This window comes from Anopheles merus, chromosome X, assembly GCF_017562075.2.
Source record: "Anopheles merus strain MAF chromosome X, AmerM5.1, whole genome shotgun sequence".
NCBI lineage: Eukaryota > Metazoa > Arthropoda > Insecta > Diptera > Culicidae > Anopheles > Anopheles merus.
The window spans coordinates 18696341-18714816 of record NC_054081.1 but is presented as its reverse complement, the minus strand read 5'-3'; the positions used below and the strand labels follow the sequence as shown (position 1 = coordinate 18714816).

The 18476-nt window shown below is 50.6% G+C and overlaps 1 protein-coding gene across 4 annotated transcripts; it reads left to right on the top strand.

Moving 5' to 3' along the window:
• The first annotated feature begins 849 nt into the window (after positions 1-849).
• On the top strand, positions 850-12982 carry LOC121591846 (chondroitin sulfate synthase 1). 4 transcript variants are annotated; one of them, XM_041912912.1, is made up of 7 exons: positions 850-1657; positions 5766-6636; positions 9006-9622; positions 9686-9998; positions 10082-10227; positions 10292-10610; positions 10683-12982. In XM_041912912.1, exons 2-7 carry the CDS (start codon positions 6486-6488, stop codon positions 11786-11788), a joined length of 2652 nt encoding a protein of 883 aa, XP_041768846.1. In that variant the 5' UTR covers positions 850-1657; positions 5766-6485; the 3' UTR covers positions 11789-12982. The 4 variants fall into 4 exon arrangements, with proteins under 4 accessions (XP_041768846.1, XP_041768822.1, XP_041768838.1 ...); XM_041912888.1 differs by having other exon boundaries at positions 853-1657; positions 10070-10227; positions 10683-12979; XM_041912904.1 differs by lacking the exon at positions 850-1657 and adding an exon at positions 4326-4809 and having other exon boundaries at positions 10070-10227; positions 10683-12979.
• Positions 12983-18476: the final 5494 nt, after the last annotated feature.

The window sequence follows — 18476 nt, the reverse complement described above, 5'->3', positions numbered from 1 at the left end:
CACTGCTTAGCTTAAGTCAATTTCGTGATGCGAGCGGCTTATCTGTTTTTTTTTTCAGGAAGAGAGCAACAACGATTGATCCGCGAAGAGAGCGCGATAGCATCAGTTTTAGAACGATCGGGCCCAAAAACGTGTTTGCTCAAATAATGAACGGAAAAAGAGGTACAACAAAATAAAAGAAAAATTATTAACTCAAAAAGACCAAAAGGCTTATAAGGAAAAGTGACATTGCAGCGATGAACAGACCAGCCCTTTTAAAAGGGCATACACATTTCGGATGCAGTTTCAAGTGCATGTGCGGGAGTGTGAGGACACATATGTGTGTCGTTTGGTTTGGTTCATGTGTGTCTGTGACTTCAAAGGAAAGGGCAAGAACAAGAAAGACGATCTTCCGGGAAAGAAAAAGGTGACGTGGGTGGGAGCAAGAAACGGGGAAAAACATGTGGCCTTCGTATGGGACGGCGGTCCGTGTGTGTGTGCATGTGTGTATGAGAGCGTTTGGAGGGAAAAATCGCAGTACGCTCGTGACCTAAGACACTCGTCCGCTCATCGTAGCCAAAGAACTGCTCGATCGCGTCAGCGAGCGAGATGGCGAACCCTGTCCCCGCTCGTTGAACCAAACGAGACATAACACAACACCAGGCGCATCACCAACACGCTTACACCTAGAGAGAGTGTGCGAGAGTGAGAGAGAGAGAGAGAGAGAGATAGAGAGAGAGAGCGCGAGAGAGAGAGAGAGAGAGAGAGAGAGAGAAACGCAAGACGCTTTGCTTGTGATCCACTAGCAGCCACAGTCTTCCGCCCTTCCGACGGCGCGCTTCGTGTCCCTTAAGAAAACCGGTTCATCGGACAAGACGTCGAGGTACAGGGACAGAGAGTGAACGAGAGAAAGAGAGAGAGGGAGAGAGAAAGAGACAAGAGAACGCAGCCAAGACAACACAACACACAGCCGCACACTACAGCTTCGACCGGCACCGTGTGTGTACAGGCCGCGAACAGCGAGCAGAATAAGACGGTGGGGCGCGCTTGGAGGTCCCCCAAATTTGGTGGCCCTCACACATACACACGCTCTCTCGCTCTCTCGAGCGGTGTGAGTGTTTTGAGGCCGGTTCCCTTTCGAGAATCCCACCAACGGTGACACACTAGCCGCGTGACGTCTTCCCGGTGTGCTTGTTAGGAAAGTGTGGCCCGTGCCGACGGTGACGACGGCCAACACGGTACGCGCGACACGGTCTTTTTCATCTCGGTCCCAGTGTTCCCGGGTGTAAAAGACTGTAAAGAAGTGTTTGGCCAACGGTGACAAATGTGTGCGTGTGTGCAAGTGAGATTAAGTGCGTGTGCAGTTAAACAAGAAAAAGGTTACAGGTAGCGCTGGACACTCGTTTTTTGGTTTTTTCACGGTCAAACACGCGGCTTCAATGATGCGCTAATATTGTATACCGCTTGCGTGCCTGTGGATGTATGTGTGTGTGTGTGTGTATGTGTGTGTGTGTGTGCCTTGCATCAATCCACACCTTCGGGGCAATCGGCAACGATCAACCGACCAACGCGGCCAACCCAGCGCGCTCAAAAGTCCCTCTACCACCTAGCCGACGGGGCATCTCGAAAACTCGGAAAGAAAACCAAAAGGAAAAACCCATTCACGCGTGCAAGAAAGGTAGGAATGTTCGCTTCTATGCATCTTCCTTCCCGTCCTCCACCGTCTTCCCCGCCTTCTAAATTGCCCCCTCTCCCCTGCTGCATCCCATCCGGCTCCTTGCTTCGCACCTTACGGTGTGCGTTTTTTATTAGCACGTTCTTCAGGTCGTCCGTCGTTCGGCAGCTCAGCAGCGAAGGAGAGAAAGAGGCGATGGAGAGAAAGAAAACGAGAGGGAAAATGGGGCGAAGGGGGGAAGTACATATGTTTTTATGCCAAAAAAAAGCACACACAGAACAGACGAAAACCCGAAAAGCAGAGTAATTAAAAAAGCGCACGATGAAAATTCAGCTTTAGCTAGAAGAAAACGTATCTTCGATCTACCTGCGGTTTCATTGAGGTTCGAACCCGCGTTCAACTACTGTGCTAAAGATTCTAGTATGGTGGGGGTACGATTGAGGCGGGTAAGAGTGACGGTGGTGGTGGTACTGTTCACCAAACTGCGCAAATCGGGCGCGTAATCGGACAGTTCAGCAGCGCAACTCGCGTCGGTGCTGCGTACTCTCTTATACATCAAGGCCTGTTAATGTCCAATCGCGGCCGGCGTGCGGGTTTTAGTTCTGCTGGGGCACGCATTTTTACCAATCCACCGGTTCAACATCCTGCCTGCTGTCCTGCTGTGGTGGGCTGGGGGAATGCTACCAACGGGAACGGGACGCTCGAATTACACCAATCGTTCGATGGTTTTGTGCCGTGCACAATGGCGTATTAATTCATTCTGGCATTAGGTGGATTCATCACGAGATCCAGAATTGCCAATGCCAGAGTTAGAGTTGCAGGACTTAGATATTTTGGGAACTTCAAAACCTTTCCAACTCCAACTCCAGAAACACCTAGGCTTGGCTGAGTAAGCTTTTCGAGCACCAGAATACCCACGATGCCTTAGCGAGCATTACCACCTTGAAACTTGAATTGTTGCAAGGTCCTCCGGTCGCCGCCCCCATCTCCGTTGCCCGGTGAGAACAGGAATGCGACCACAACCAAATAACCCTTTCGTTGCAATAGTAGAAAATTGCCTAATTATCATAATTTTCCCTAGAATAGTCTGCGATACCTGTAGGGGGTTGAAGAAGTAGAGCTGTTGAGCACGTGATCGTCAAGCCATGCGTACCTTCTTTTTTTGTTATAGCCAGAAGGAAAGAGGGGCAAGGGAACAGAAATCAAATCCCTCACTGCAGACACGATCGTACGATCCGCTGTTGGAGGTGCTCCAGCAACACTCTAATTCTCCCTCTCTACTTCTCTCTCTCTCTCTCTCTCTCTCTCTCTCTCTCTCTCTCTCTCTCTCTCTCTCTCTCTCCCGCTCAACAGTTGGTATTGGGTAGAACAAAAAACCCTTGTCACACAACCCTGTAATCTTCGTTTCGGATTGCCCGAATTGCCCGAGGTGTTGTGGTCAGTTTACAAAAACCACGCCGAGTGTCGGATTAGATTCCATGCCAAACTTTCAGCCAGACACGAAACACGCGGGCTTTTAGAAGACGTCCAGAGCGGGAGAAGTGCTCCGACGGAGCACGCTAAATTGCAGGGCGGCATGTTGATGTCTGAAGTCGTCCTGCCTAAACAATTGCTGCAGGCTCTTCGAAGCTCGCTAAGGGTGACGGTTGATGGCGTCCCTGTCGAGATATTCAACAGCTAGCTCCAATGATGCTCTGATGTCTCCGAAACTCAATGCCTTACCCCACATCCAACCAAATGTGCCCCGAAGACGAACAAAAAAGAACAAAACATTTAAAAAAAAATCCCAGCCCTCACAAAACCAGGGCCTGAAATGGGACTGACTGACCAGGGGACATCCGACCACTTCCAGTTAGGTTTCAATTAGCGCCGTCCGGTGTGCCGGATCCGACCAGGCCTGGACGACGACGGCAACGATGACTGTGGAGGCGCGCGTTGGCTATCATCATCATGCGGCGCAGGACAGTTGGCGCGCGAACCGACACCGGACGGTTTAATTCGTGCAAGTGTCGCATGTCGCGGCGTCTCGCACCCCGTGTGTCTCCCGGCGGCGTGCCTTAAATATGTACAGGAAATCGTCGCGTCTCTCGCGCCGCCTAGAGAAGAGGGAAAGCAGTAGGAAACCGCATGGCGTACAATGGGCAAGAATGTAACACATCCGCAGAGGGCAATTTAAGCGGGTAACTAATAAACAACAACAAGCCGCCGGGCAGCCGGTGTGATCGGTGCGGGCGCGTCTTGTGCAAGTGTAGTGTGCAAGTAACGACGACGCGCACATTAAGGTCCCGCTACACGACTGCCTTGCGGATGCGATCGGATTTGTCGGATATTGGGAGAAGGAAAAATAAGTTAAGTAAATCAAACAGCCCGCTATCTTCTAACGTCAAACGTATCGATTTGCTTGGTGTGCTAGGAGCGGGATGAGCGTCGCAGTTTGCTAAGTATGTTCGCTCGTCTACGCACAACCTTTAGCAAGAGATGCTTTTTCCCTCCCCGTTCTTCACTATAGCGCTCTACTTCGACCCTTACATCTTGCAAATGCTAAACAACAATTAGCATTAAATTAATTCGGCCGTTTCTTGCTCTCCCCAGTGCTGATGCGGCCTCCACCTCGGTCCAACACCAGTGGCCGAAGCACAGGTCTGTGTGTGCGCCGCCTGGTAAAAAAAGATTACTTAATGTGCGCACATTCCAGATTGCAAGAAGCGAGGATTATTTCGGTAACACCTTTTTGCCAGTGGCCGACGTGCGCGCTCGACATCATTGCGGTGGCCTTCTAGCACTTCGTTCCGTTTTGGGGCCGTGTTCTGTTGTTGTAGTTGTCCTCCTCTACTTGTTGCTTCTCTTCGGGGGGGATTGGATTGGGAAGTCGGTTTAGTTGCGCAAATCGGTCTCTTTACCCCCATTACCGAACCAAGCGCAACCTTGGGCGTAGAAAGCAAAGCAAGTCAAAATCTCAGTACCTGCCCTCTGCTACCGTCGATATCGCAGTTCATGTGTGTGTGTGTGTGTGTGTGTATCCGTGGTTATCCGCATGCAGCATTCGACAAGCACACAGCAGTTTCGTTTCGATGGTTCGTGTTCTACTTGCGCCCTAAAAAAGGGTGTAAAAGCGCTCCATATGGGTAGGCTCTGCTGTTATCACCGATCAGGCGGTAGGTTTTGGGACAAGTTACAAAAAAAAAAGAATCGATAAGCTATTGTGTCTAATAGAAGGAAGTGCGTGTGTGCGTGTGTCGCGATATCTTCAGCACCCCATGCAAGTAGAGTAACTAACACATTTCGGCGAAACTTGTTATCAACGTCGGGTCGGAGCCGGCTTTTTGGAACTCTTTCGCGGTGACGCACTCGTGCAGCCGACTTTATCACGCTTTCTCTGTGTACGTGCGTGTACCTTTCCAATCTGCCGTTTCAGTTAGTTTGCTTATCAGTGGGTCAAAGCCACAACGGGCAAGGGACAAGGGAACAAAGGCGAATGCCCAGTCCAGGGGGCGGTTGACGGATCAGGCAGGTTTGGTTGCAGCAATTTCGGCTCTATTTCGCCATATCGAGCTGCAGCGACTCTGTGGTGCCGCGCTGTTGTTTGGCTGCTAACGTGTACGTGACTCGTAAGCGAGCAACACATGTGTCAGGGGAGGCTACAGCCGGTTCACTGCAATCGCGCGATCGATAACGTGCTCCCGATTTACCTCGCCCGTTCCGATAATCGCAAAGATGGCGCCTACAGCAACAGGCAGCCTCACTGCTATTTACTGCCGCTTGTGGGTCCACCGGGGGCACGATCGGGACGGAAGATTCTGTGCGCAAAGCGCGTGGTGCCAGCGAGGGACCAGAAATTGGTACCCCGGAACCTCACCCACCATAGCGTAGCTTCACCCGGCTGCGCAACGAAGATTGCAGATTGTGTTTGCTTCGTCGTCTCGCTTCTCCCCTGCCACTGCTCCTCCCTGTTTAATGCGAAGTAATTAGCGACGACCTCGGGTTCACACAGAGGCAGCCTCGGCATCGTCAGTAATCACCCGGCACTTTGACTTGCAAAAAACCCGTGTTCTAATGGCGTGCCGTCTCGCTCACACTCACCCTTTCTCTTGCGTACTTCTTGTCGTTCCAGCGTGTGGCCAGCGATAGCCGCTCGGTCGGCGTGTGTGAAACCTTTACCCTGCCCGGCCCGGGACCGGGAAGGTGTGCTTCGATGACGTGCACCTAGTAGACGAATCGGACGAGCAGCCGGTGCACATCGTTGCCGGTAACGACGGAACACGCAGCCGTGGCACTCGCTCTCCCTCTCGGTCGGTGCAAATGGAAGTGCTACTCGGGCGAGTCAAGCGGACCACTAGCACGGTGACGAGGACGACCAGCGGACCTGTTGCCGCACCGCACATCACCAGCAGCCCCAGCAGCAGCAGTTGCAGTATCGGCGCGCACCGGGTGCGCAAGTGGCGCCACGGGCAACGGCGCCGCCGGAGACGCAGCCCGGGTCCGACCTGCACGCCACCGGGTGCGGGGGTGTTCATCAGACAGCGTCTCGAAATTAGCCCGCGGCCCTTCTAAAGCGCAGCAAACACAACTGTGTGCCCAAAGCCTGTAACAGAGACTCCTAGAAGACTTCTCCAAGCGGAAACAGTGTGTTGAAGTGTTGCCAACTGGTTGAGTGAAAGTGAAAAATAGTGACAAAACAGTGCTGAAGCTTTAGCGATTACAACCAAACAAAAAACTTGCTGAAAAAAGGCTCTCTCTCTCTCTCTCTCTGCCTTTGCCCTTCCATCGCTCTTGGACAATCAACCAAACAACGCTCCCAGGACACACCGGTTGGGGAAGACGCAGACGAGCTATGGGAGTGGTCAGCATGACACAGCGGAAGAAGATCCTGTACGGTATATTCGGCATCATCGTCGGGCTCTGCATCGGCGCCCTGCTGCGCAACTATCGCACACTCGAGATCGTCAGCATGTGCAATTCCATGAACAGCATGAAGCAAAAATGTAAGTTGTGCGGGAATCCTTCTTTATGTTAGCGAGAAGTTATCGTGTCTCTGAATTTAACCGGACCATGTGTGTGGCAAAACACGAGGAACTATTAATTCCGATATCCGCCATGTCAGGTGAGCTGCGTTCGCGTCATTTTAGATGCGAATGCTCGTTATAGGTAACTCTAGCTTCAACTTCCTCCACAGCATGCTCCGATAATCGATTGAACGGTAGCCGCTGATTGGCTCACTTACTGCTGCCTCCCGTACCGCCATAAAGCAGGCTAATCGGTGCTCCTCGGCTATTAGCGTCACTCGCAATTGCCCGATTGCGTCATCAATCACGGTACCAGTCCGAAAGAGATGGCGTTGCTAATTGCTGTAAAACTGTTTATCCGCAACCATAAACGAATCGTGTGCAAACTATCAGTTTCAAACTGATTTGCGATCGGATCCGGGCATGTGGGGTTGGGACTCGGAATGTTTAGCAAATGAATGCAAACAAACAAACCGGGCGCGCTCATCGTGTAGAAAAAAAGGGAATTAGCGAAAGCAAGCAGATGTCTTCACCTTCCGCGAACCGCACGAGAGACCCGCCTGTGCGTGGGAAGCGTGTGTGCGTGACTCTTAGCCAGCCATGCGTGTAGCACACAGTGTGCTCTTGTTGGTCCAGCTACAACCCGAAAAAAGAAAATCCCCCCAAACACGCATAACAACAGACACGATCAAATGTTATGTAATTAGACTATCAGAATGTTTACTTCAGTCTGTTTATGCGTTCCAAGCGCTTAAGTCAACCTTTTGCCTGTGAGATGCCTCCTACGGTCCGATGTCTTGAGCAATGCCCGCTTTAGTGCCGTTGCATTTAGATATTTTCATCGGCCGATATCGCCATCATCTTCAAAACCCATTACATCTGCATAGCTTCGGTGGAAGGGGGTTTCCGATATCCGCCAGTTGGTTCACGTTTTTTGGTTAAATATCCGCCCTCCTGAATTTTCGAAGTGACTAATGCAGAGAATACAAGCATCAGGGCGAGATTGGGGCGGTTTGTGTGCAATCGAAGAAAAACATTCTCGATTGTTCCGGCTGCCGGGTAGTGAAGTGCTTATGCCCCTCTGGTTCAACTCTATCGAAACGTCGTGAGTGGTTTTGCTCGATTTGCTTATGTTTTCTTTTTAGAAACCAACAAAACTTCATTGTTTCCGTTCGATGCTCCAAGAATTATTGAAAAATAATGGAAAATATTGAGCGCGTGAGGGTGAGTCGAGAAGAGTATTTGAATAACAGACTTCAAGAACTTCTGCAGCACTTTGGCCCTGGGTAGCATCGTCGAGCGTGCCCGGCGAAAAAACAAAGCATCCCATTCTGTCATGCCCACGGCTAGCATGCAGATGTGGCCGTGGAGTTCGGGTCTAGTTCCGCCCAGCCGGTACCACATGTGGTGGTCCCTCCTATCTGAAAGATCTTCTAGCACGGCGATGCACTCGAGCGAGCGGGGCTTTGGGCGTGCTGGATGGGCGAAAGGGAAAACAAATTCTCTTGGGAATGCAGCCCCTGCCGACCTACCGTAACAACTGGCCTACATTGGTGTAGCGGCATGCATCTGGAGCTGCTAGCATGCGTCCGATGCATGCTGCTACGCTTTATTTCCGCTCAAGCAATGCGCGCTTAAAGAATGCAGCCACAGAGCCGGCGGTCTGCGGCCGTGTTGTTGCACCGTTGCGGGTGGTTCAGACATATTCCTTGGAAGTTTGCCATCTACCAAACCTGCCGGATTTTCAAAGACTACGATTGCTCTTACATCTACAGACGCGAACAACTAGCGAAAGATCAATGGATTCTGAAATTCAAGAGTGATTATTTATTTGTTTATCTACCAACGTGGTGTGTTTTTGGGTGTGCTAGGCGTACACTTGGGCGTGCGGGTATTGCACAGATCTCGCTTATGTGACGATCGTACACAAGTGTAATCTTGAGAGTACAATTTACACCCTAATGCAGCCAGCGGATCAGACGAAAACCGACGCGCAAGATTCAGCGTCACGCCTCTTCTGCGTCCTCCAGTTACCTCCAGGGAGTTTTGATGAGAAAATTGCCCGCGCATCAAGTAGCGCTCCAATTTCTGGGACATCTTGGGCGTACGGCAAGATGCGACAGTGGTGGAGCTGACTGAGAGGAGATACATCTTCCCTTCCTTCTCATGAGCATAAATTGGTTTTGATGAAAAAATTGCCGCCTCAACAGCGGCGTCCGTCTTCTGCAACCATCCACCCTGTCTAACATGTATCTGTGATTTCGGACTTGAGCAGTAGCTGCGTGATTTACATTTATTCCCCTTTCCGAACGCGTTTCGACTTATTCTTTTGCCTCTTCTAAAACTAGCCGCCCTCGAAATCATCGGATTGCAGCCGTCCGAGCTGCCCACCAACTCCCAGAACACGCTCGTGTTCGTCGGCGTGATGACGGCGAAGGACTTCCTGCAGGGGCGGGCTCGGGCCGTGTACGAAACCTGGGGCAAGCGCGTCCCGGGCAAGATCGCGTTCTTCAGCTCGCAGGACTCGGTCGCACCGGACCTGCCGCTGGTCGCGCTCAAGGGCGTCGACGACCGATACCCGCCGCAGAAGAAGAGCTTCATGATGCTGCACTACATGTACGTGCACTTCATCGACCGGTTCGAGTGGTTTGCCCGGGCTGACGACGACGTGTACATCCGGACAGATAGGCTCGAGAAGTTTCTGCGCTCGATCGACAGCTCGAAGCCGCAGTTCATTGGGCAGGCGGGCCGCGGCAACAGCGAAGATTTCGGGCTGCTGTCGCTCGAGTTCGACGAGAACTTCTGCATGGGTGGGCCGGGCGTGATCATGAGCCGGGAAACGTTGCGGCGCGTCGCGCCCCACATACCCACCTGTCTGAAGAATCTCTACAGCACGCACGAGGACGTCGAGGTGGGCCGGTGCGTGCAGAAGTTTGCCGGCATCCCGTGCACCTGGAACTATGAGGTAGGTTCTGTTAGAGGGAAGGCTCTGAAGCGTTGCATCACGAACACCGCCGTCTCCTTGCAGATGCAGTCCATCCTGCACCACAACTCGAGCGGCAACCGGGCGTTCTCCGGCATCCTAAAGAGCAAGGAGGTGCACAGTGCCATCACACTCCACCCGGTAAAGAAGCCCGCCTTCATGTACCGGCTGCACGCGTACATGCTCGGGCTGCAAGCGCAGGAGCTGCGGCAGGAGTCGCTGCTGCTCCACCGGGACATTGCGCAGATGACGGAGCTGCTGCAAATACCGCGCATCAACAAAAACCTGGCGCCCGGTGTGCCGATCTTCCCAGAGGACGAGAGCAGCACGGACTACCTGGGCGACCACAACGTGCTCGGTAGGTAGCGGCGACACGTGTGGCGAGGCTGGCGGGCTTTTCTAGCGATCATTGACTATTCTACTTCGCAGGTGCACTGCCAGATCTGAATCGGCATCGGCCGCGCAACCTGGACGAGGTGGTCGAGTGGGACTTTATCGCGAAGAGTCTGTACTCGGGGATGCACCCGAACCCGAAGCGCCGCATCGAGTCGTCGCTAAAGGAGGGTCTGACGGATGTGATACGGGAGGTAAGCATGGCGGATTCTGCTTGGCAGTGCGCTCGCATGCCTCTAACGCATCGCTCTCCAACAGATCATGGAGCACATCAACAACTTCTCCCGGCAGCGGGGCCGTGTGATCGAGTTCCGGGAGCTCCTGTACGGGTACATGCGCGTGAACAGCCTGTACGGACAGGACCTGATACTCGATCTGCTGCTGGTGTACAAAAAGTACCGGGGGAAGAAGATGACGGTACCGGTCCGGCGCCACCTGTACATCCAGCGCTCGTTCACGGAGATTCGCGTGCGGGAAATTGTCGACGGGGTGGTACCTAGTCAAGCGGTGACGTCCGGCCCACGGGTGTCGCCCAACACCGACACCACGCGACCCTTCACCAATGCAACCGGGCTGGGTAAGAGTGGCAACGTTTCAGCCATTGCTTCTCTTGCGGTCAACGTTTCAACCCGTTTTTCTTATTTTTCAGATCGCATCTCACATCGCGTCAAGTCGCTGTTCAACGGGTTCGAGCGGTTGACGGATACGCTGGCAAGCAGCGGCCAGCAGCGGTCGGCCGCTGGTGCCGGCCGACATCGCGACCGGATCGTACTGGTCATACCATTGTCCGGGCGGTCGGAAACGTTCATGCGCTTTCTGCGCAACTACGAGGAGGTCGCGTTGCGCCAGGACGGCTCAACCGATCTGCTAGTGTCGATGTATGTCGAGCCTGTCGAGACGCCGATGATTGTGGCGCTGCTGGACAACTTGCGGGCGCGCTATCCGGCCGCCCGCATCAACTACCTGCAGCTGTACGGGAACTTTTCACGCGGCGTCGCGCTCGACCGTGCGATCAAATCGCCCCACTGCGACCCGAACGACATCCTGTTCCTGATCGACGTGGACATGGTGTTCACGGTCGAGTCGCTCGACCGCATCCGATTCAACGTGATCCGCCACCGGCAGATCTACCTACCGATCGTGTTCAGCGAGTACGATCCGCGCGCGCCCAGCACTATCCTCGCGCCGGGCTGGACGTCAGCTACGACCGAGCGGCCGAAGCCGGCCACCGAGCCGGCCGACCGGCCGCGCAACTTCTCCGTCCCGTACCGGATCACGAACGAGAACGGGTACTTCCGCCAGTTCGGGTACGGGCTGGTCGGCATCTACAAGGCGGACCTGATGCGGCCCGACCTGAAGGGCTTCAGCACCGACATTAACGGCTGGGGCCTTGAGGACGTCAAGTTTCTCGAGAACGTGATCGCACTGAACCAGCGCGGCAATCAGCGGCTGCAAGCGATTGCCGACGGCCGATGGGATCCGTTCGAGCCGGCGGCGAACGGACCGGCATCGTCCACGGTGCCGCCGCCCCCGAGCGAGGAGCTCGCCATCTTCCGTGCGCCCGACCCGTCGCTGGTGCACATCTTCCACCCGATTCATTGTGATACGAGCCTGGATGAGGCCCAGTACAAGATGTGCCTCGGCACCAAGGCGAACACGATCGGCAGCTACGACATGCTGCACGACCGGTTCATCCACAGCCAGCCGCTGCTGATGTTTGCCCGCAGGCAGAGCCAAAGCCGGGGTGGCGGATAGTGCTTCGGCCATCGGTTCGTCGTCTGCTCACTCCTTACCCGTGCCCTCTTAGCAGTATCTTGTGTAAATATAGATGTTTCGAAGATTTTCTAAACCATCGAACGCGTGTGTCACGTCATTTGCCGGGGCCCAAAAGTCCTTCCTTACACGAGACCGCCCTCCCCCAATCTCGTACAGCCTATCAAGATGCACGACTGCCAAGAAGTCTTTGATCCGTTGCTTCCTCGGTGTGGCGATGCTTCCGTTTCCCGCGGGCGGACCGAAGCACTAGAAAATGAGTTTCCTTGTCGGTTTGCCACCCTGGCCGTTTGACATGGGTGCAGTGGCGGGCGGTGGATGCATAAGCAATCAGGTCGGGCGCTGCACTTACGTGCCCTGAGTCTGTCAGTTGTAGTTTTTTTTTCTTCTCCTGTTGTGCTATACTGCCCGCAGCCTCTGTCACTCAAGTCGTTTTGATTTATAGCCCTCGCTTTGGGGAGGAACAAAGTAGTTTCATATGCATAACTCACTGCACTTGGGTGCAAATGGGAAATATTTGGTACCGAGCTGTACCCTCTTCCCGATGTTCACCCCTATCAACAGGAAATAGACTGTTCGGGGTTTTCTTGCCGTACGCTTTACCGCAACCGTATGTATAGTGAATGCGATAAAAACAGGTGCAGTTTGGTAAAGAAATGTTAGAGAGAAGAAAAAAACATCGTAATTCGTGAAAAGGCAAAGAATATTTTGTTAACAATTCAGACGATAAGATTGTTTCTTAATTAGGTAATATTTAAGCAAGTTTTACTATTTGTTAAACCTGCTTTTGGTTACTATTTACAAAGGAGCGCGGTTTATCCGGGCTCATCGGGACAGGACCTCGCCCGGATACTCGAATAACATTGACATTGAGTCAAAGTTTATGTTTTATCACAAATTCCTTTTTTTAATTTATTTTTATTATACTCGGGAAAATTCTAGGCAGATTTTATAAGCTCATGTTTTTGAAATGATAACATTGGAAATGTGACATAATTTATAGATTTATATTTTTTGTTATGGCAATATGCTCTGATTACCATTATTTCAAATATCCTCCTCAGCATGCAATGCCAACCATGTATTGAACTGTCATGTCTCAACAGCACGGATAAACAGATAGACGGATAAAAGTTATCCGGATAAACGGCGCTCCACTCTACTTTGAAATGTTCTGATAAGATAAGAAGAAATTCTACTACTAAATATGTGCAGGTATTTCCCGATACACGCTATTATCTCGAATTTTAGCGTAAGTCAAATTTCAAGGTTTTCAAATTAATGCAAATTTTTGTATAATTTGCTTGAAATGGTTGGTATTAGCCACTAAATTAGATATTTGATCTGATATCAACTGAATACTACAATTTTGAACCTTTTACAATGGGATTTAAAATTCGACCAAAAGAGAATTTATTTTGCATTTGATATTTGTCAAATCAGTACAATTTGTTTTAAAAATTGCCAAATTAAGAACATCGCGTACAGGTAGTTTCCGAGATACACGGTACCTCTTATACGCGGATTCGGAGATATGCGGTTTTCTAAATTTGACAGTTTTTTAGCAAATTGTACTGATATGACAGATTAATTGTAAAATGCCAAGAAATTCCCCTTTTGATTGAATGTTTAAAATCATTTCAAAACATTTATCACTGTTGTATTCAGTCAGAATCATATCAAACAATTAATTAAGTGACTAAAATCACTCCTTACTTGCAAATTTACACGAAAATTAGTGATATTTTTGCTAGATTCGAAATACGCGGAAATTCGAGATACGTGTACCGTGTATCTCGAGGACCGCCTGTACATCGAGTATGGCGTATATCGGGGAATACCTGCATTTAAATTGCATTTTTTGCACAAACAACGCATGCACCTTTTGTGACAGCACACACTGTGCCCATCCAGGTTTGAGTGGAATCGAAATGCGTCGCAATTTTGTCAACCCTGCCATCCGTTAACACTGGCCGACAAGCGGGGTGAGCGAAACACACCAAAGCATCATAACAACAACAACGCTGCCAGGCTCGTTACAGTGCATTCCTTTGCACTTTTTCCCCCAATCCCTGTTTGCAATGCTGCTGCACTGCCACGCTTAAAAAAAAAAAACAAAAACAAATTCCCCCTTGATTATGCTTTGTGTGTGTACGTGACACATGACATCGGTGGTCGCCCTTTGGCTGTGGCAGAAAGTTTGCCCTATTTACCCAGTAACCTAGCGCATGGATGCACCTCGCCAGCCTCCGAACCAGCAGTACGCTGCATGCAACAATAGAACCACCTAGCGGGTGCGCCTACGGATGGTGGCGAAGCAGGAAGCAGGAAAAATAGAATTGCAACCTGTGCATGACCAAGGGCAAGCGGAGCTATTCTCTCTCCCCATCGTTAAAGCCGTTTCGACTCCAACTCCAGGCTCCGGCTCGCAGGCCAAAGGAAAGGATTAATGCGAAAGGAGGGAACCGGATCCTTCAGAGTGCAATGACCCCACGAGTGCGCTGTGCAACCTCAAATAGGGGAATTTGTGCTGCAGAAGGCCGTTGCATTAATTTCTTTGTTCGCATCCGGGTACGGCCGCAAGATTTTATGCAAATATTGCAATATACATCGGCCCCTTGGTTTTTCTTATCCCTTATCCTCCTTCCCCTTTCCTTCACACCCCATTCGCCATTATTTGCCCTTCTTAAGAGAGAGAGAGAGAGAGAGAAGAGAGAGAGAGAGAGAGAGAGAGAGAGAGAGAGAGAGAGAGAGAGAGAGAAGAGATAGAGAGAGAGAGCACAAAAAACGCAAACAAGAAAAACAGGATGGAGCGTCTTGTGTGGTGGATGGTTGAGAGTTTGGAAAGAAATAATTACTCGTAAAAAGACACACACAAACACACACACACACACACCACACACACACACCACACACACACACACACACACACACACACACACCACATACACACACACACACACACACACACACACACACACACACACACACAAACGCTCACATACAAACACACACACGCGCGCAAACACCCTCTGCAGGGTGGAAACTGCTTTTTGCGTTAACGGTGTCCCCCAAAGGGGTTTCCTTCGCAAAGCAAAAACATTTCGTTTTCTCGCCGTTTCATTCCGCGCCTTTCTTAACGCTTTTTCCCGTTCCCCGTTGCGTGTGGTGATGCGTTTTCGTCCCGATTTTCCAATCATTTCTTCGCTGGTTGAGGTAGGTTATAAAAGAAGAATAAAAAGGGGTAAATACTGTCACACACACATTATATATATATATGTTCACACATATATACATCTTGACGGTCACTGCCCTTGGGAAGATTGGTTTTATCCTTTAGCCCTCCCTCCCTGCCCGAAGAAGCATTTGCCTTTCCTTAAGGTGGAATGGTGGAACGGGTTGCATACAATCAGGCGCATTTTGTGCAAGTGCGTGATGCAACGCTACCGAACGGGATTTGCAATCGATTCCACTGCCCTTACCCTGCTGCCTCCACCCCTCCCCCTGCTAGTGGATTCCACCAATTAAGATGCAGAATCGATTTTCGTCCTCAGCACACTCCGCCTCCACGCTCTGGACCGTCTTAAAGAGAGTCTTATCTTTTCTTTGTTTGCGTGCACGCGCTTGTGTGTTTGTATTTATGGCAGTTTTCTTCCCACTTTTGCGAGACACGAGCTTGCTTAATGATTCCTCTCCTTTTAACACCTGCCAGTCCACCCACGTTCTACTTCTTGTTGCATTTTCATATCCACATGTGTGTTTTTGTCAGTGTGTGTGAGAGTGCGTGTGTGGGGGTAGTTGGTTGCGTAAATATGCTTTCAGCGCTGATTACGGGATGAATTATTGGAGTGGATGGATTTTGCAATCAACTGGACTGTAATTACTGCTCCCCACTTCCCTCTTGCCCTTTCGTTTTCCTTATCTCTCGGCTCTTTCTTTAAAAAAATTCTTTTCTTCTTTGTTAATGTCCCATCGCGAAAGTGCTGACCAGCATGTTAGACACACACACATACGCACAGACACCCTTCGCGATTTGTCTGTTTGATGCACTTGTGCGGTGGAAACGGACGAAAACGACACCAACATCTAAAGATTTTGGAGCGCTGCCGGCCATGTTCTTTGTCCATCCTTTGTTGCCAGCCTGAAAGGTGGTTCCTGAAGGACCATCCGGTTTGTGTATTTTGTTTGGGAGTATAAAGTTTCGCTATTATTTTCGCATCGTTTGTCCTTTCCGTTTGAGCCGTAGTGGGAGTGGAGGGAAGGAGTGGGGGGGGGAGGTTAAATTACGAAATCGCTCATGGAAATGATTGCCACCTTCTTGAAACCTTTAGCACAAGGCGCCCGGCCCGTTTCGCCAGGTCGCTCCGGTGTCAACAGTAATTCATCCACCCAATCGACGTTGAGATATTTTTGTTGTTGTATTTCTTTCTCGAGAGACAGCCGCTCGATAGCAATACAAGCACGAGGAAAACACCAGCGAATTCGAGTGCCTTTTGGGAAAGGCTAGAGGGCGTTCGGTTTCCATTAAGTCGTCTGCTGCTACTCTTCTCCGCGTGTATTTTGGTGCCCTCGGGTGTACCAAGCATTGTCCTGCAGTGCATTTTGCATAGCAGCGAAGCGAACGGAAACAATGAAAGCACACACACACTTATATATACAAACTCCGGCCACAACCGCCCAAGACAAGCCAGGGCCAACGCTGTTCCCGTATAATGACGGATGACTAAGCAACAGAACCGTCCGGCCAGCGTTTTGACGAAATTCCTGCCGCCAAAAAAACCGATACCGTCAAGAGTTCGGGACAGAAAAAAAATCAGAAGGGAAGATTCAAACCTCTTCACGCGCGAAACTCCGGTACTCCATGCGTTGCGTGGGCCAAAGTGCAATAAAGAAAGAAGTTCCAAAAATTGCGGTCCTACGAACGGCACACAAAAAAGTGCTGATTTACTCCGGTCACGATGATTGAAGTGGTGTAGCCGAAAAACACAAGGACACAATGCGAAAAGAACTACACCCCCGCGGGGAGGGAAATCCCATTTTTCCACTACACAAAACACCAAAACAAAAAAGTCCCCCGTATCCCTCCAGTGCTGTCCGTTGTGGTGCAAATATTTGTTGATACTTAAGCACGAAACCGGGTCGAAACCACTCTTGAGAGGGGTAAAGTGTAGTTAGTAGTGTGCTGGGGGTATTAAGCAGCAGTCATTTAGCGAAATGGAAAAAGCGTTCTTTGGTGGGTGTTTGTCAAAAATGTGCACCGGTAAATATGCGGCTCAATGTTGAATTTTAACGAAACAAGACGAAATAAAAGACACGTTTTTGCTGGTTCTTTTAACACTGCTTTCCATCTCTCCGGGGGTGGCTAAAGAACAAAAAAAAAATACAACGACTCTCAAGACGTTTCTTATGCGCAGCTTCTTGCAAAACCATGGCAAGGTAAAATCAAATCTACTCCCCAGGTAAGGATATACTCTCGTCTATGGCAGTAGAAGGATACGACGGTAAGGAATCATCATAATTACACGTGTTTCAAGTGCACCAGCTTTCGGCACTTTGTCCGGCGTCATCTCATCCAAAAGGGACGTCCTCGAGCTCTCCGGAAACAGACGCAGCTGGAAGACATTACGAGAGCGATGCAAGGGGTGGTGATGGTGCACATTACACCAAATCTCCCTCTTTACCCAGGTTATATTAAAATCAATGCCTGCACGGGGAGCAATGCCAAGAACGATTTATTGACGCCCGGTTGACCTGCGGAAGAAGACGTCGCCCTGGACGACCCTGGAAAAAGTCCGAAGTACAGACCTAGTGTTTTATATCCATACTCGGAAAGAGGAGAAGCCGAGATGTAGTCCCGTCCACAACTGGAGTGACAGCTTGGCCAGGCCACCTTTTAAGCGTTAATTAATCTACAACCGTTTGGCCTGACCCACTACCAAGGTTCTTTTTTTCTTGCCTTCTTTCGCCTTCTGTATTTTGGGATTGAACGGTCCCCATGAACGGAGTTCATCCAGTCCCAACATTCAAAAGATCGTCGTCAATCCACTGCGTCACACACCTGTTTCGGTGCGGACACGAGTAACATCAGCATTTCGTCCATCAGTAGCCTTTTAGTTTTATTGCAGCGAGTACTCCACCCCCCGCACGTGACAGGCCCATGCTGTTTCGTCTGTTTTCTGATTGACGAATATGAGAGGACACCTGCGCCCAGTTTGCAGTAGCACAAAAATCCAAACGTCCATCACGGTCCATCTTTCGGCAGCTCACACCGTGGCACAACCCAAATTGCCGACAAATGGGTTTCTATCTTTGTGCCAATATCCCGGCAAACCCAAATAGTTTCTTACCGAGCATCATCGCTTGGTACTCCAACTATTGCATTCAGCCTTTGATTAGAATTTGCTGGAGAATTCATCACTGATGGTAAGCTTCTGCAACACTTCTTACTCTACAAATCGCATACACCCACACACAGATAGAAAACACGCCATCAGAAATCAATCGGACGTGGTTGATCGTGCTGATGGCTTTCGGCTCTTTTTCGGTCGTGAGACGTGCCTGTTGTTGTTTCGCCCCGTGTCCTAAGAATGCGTCATGCTGTGTTAGATATCCTTTGCTGCTGTTTGCCACACAACGAATACGTAAAATGTGCGCAGTTAGTGCGGCACCC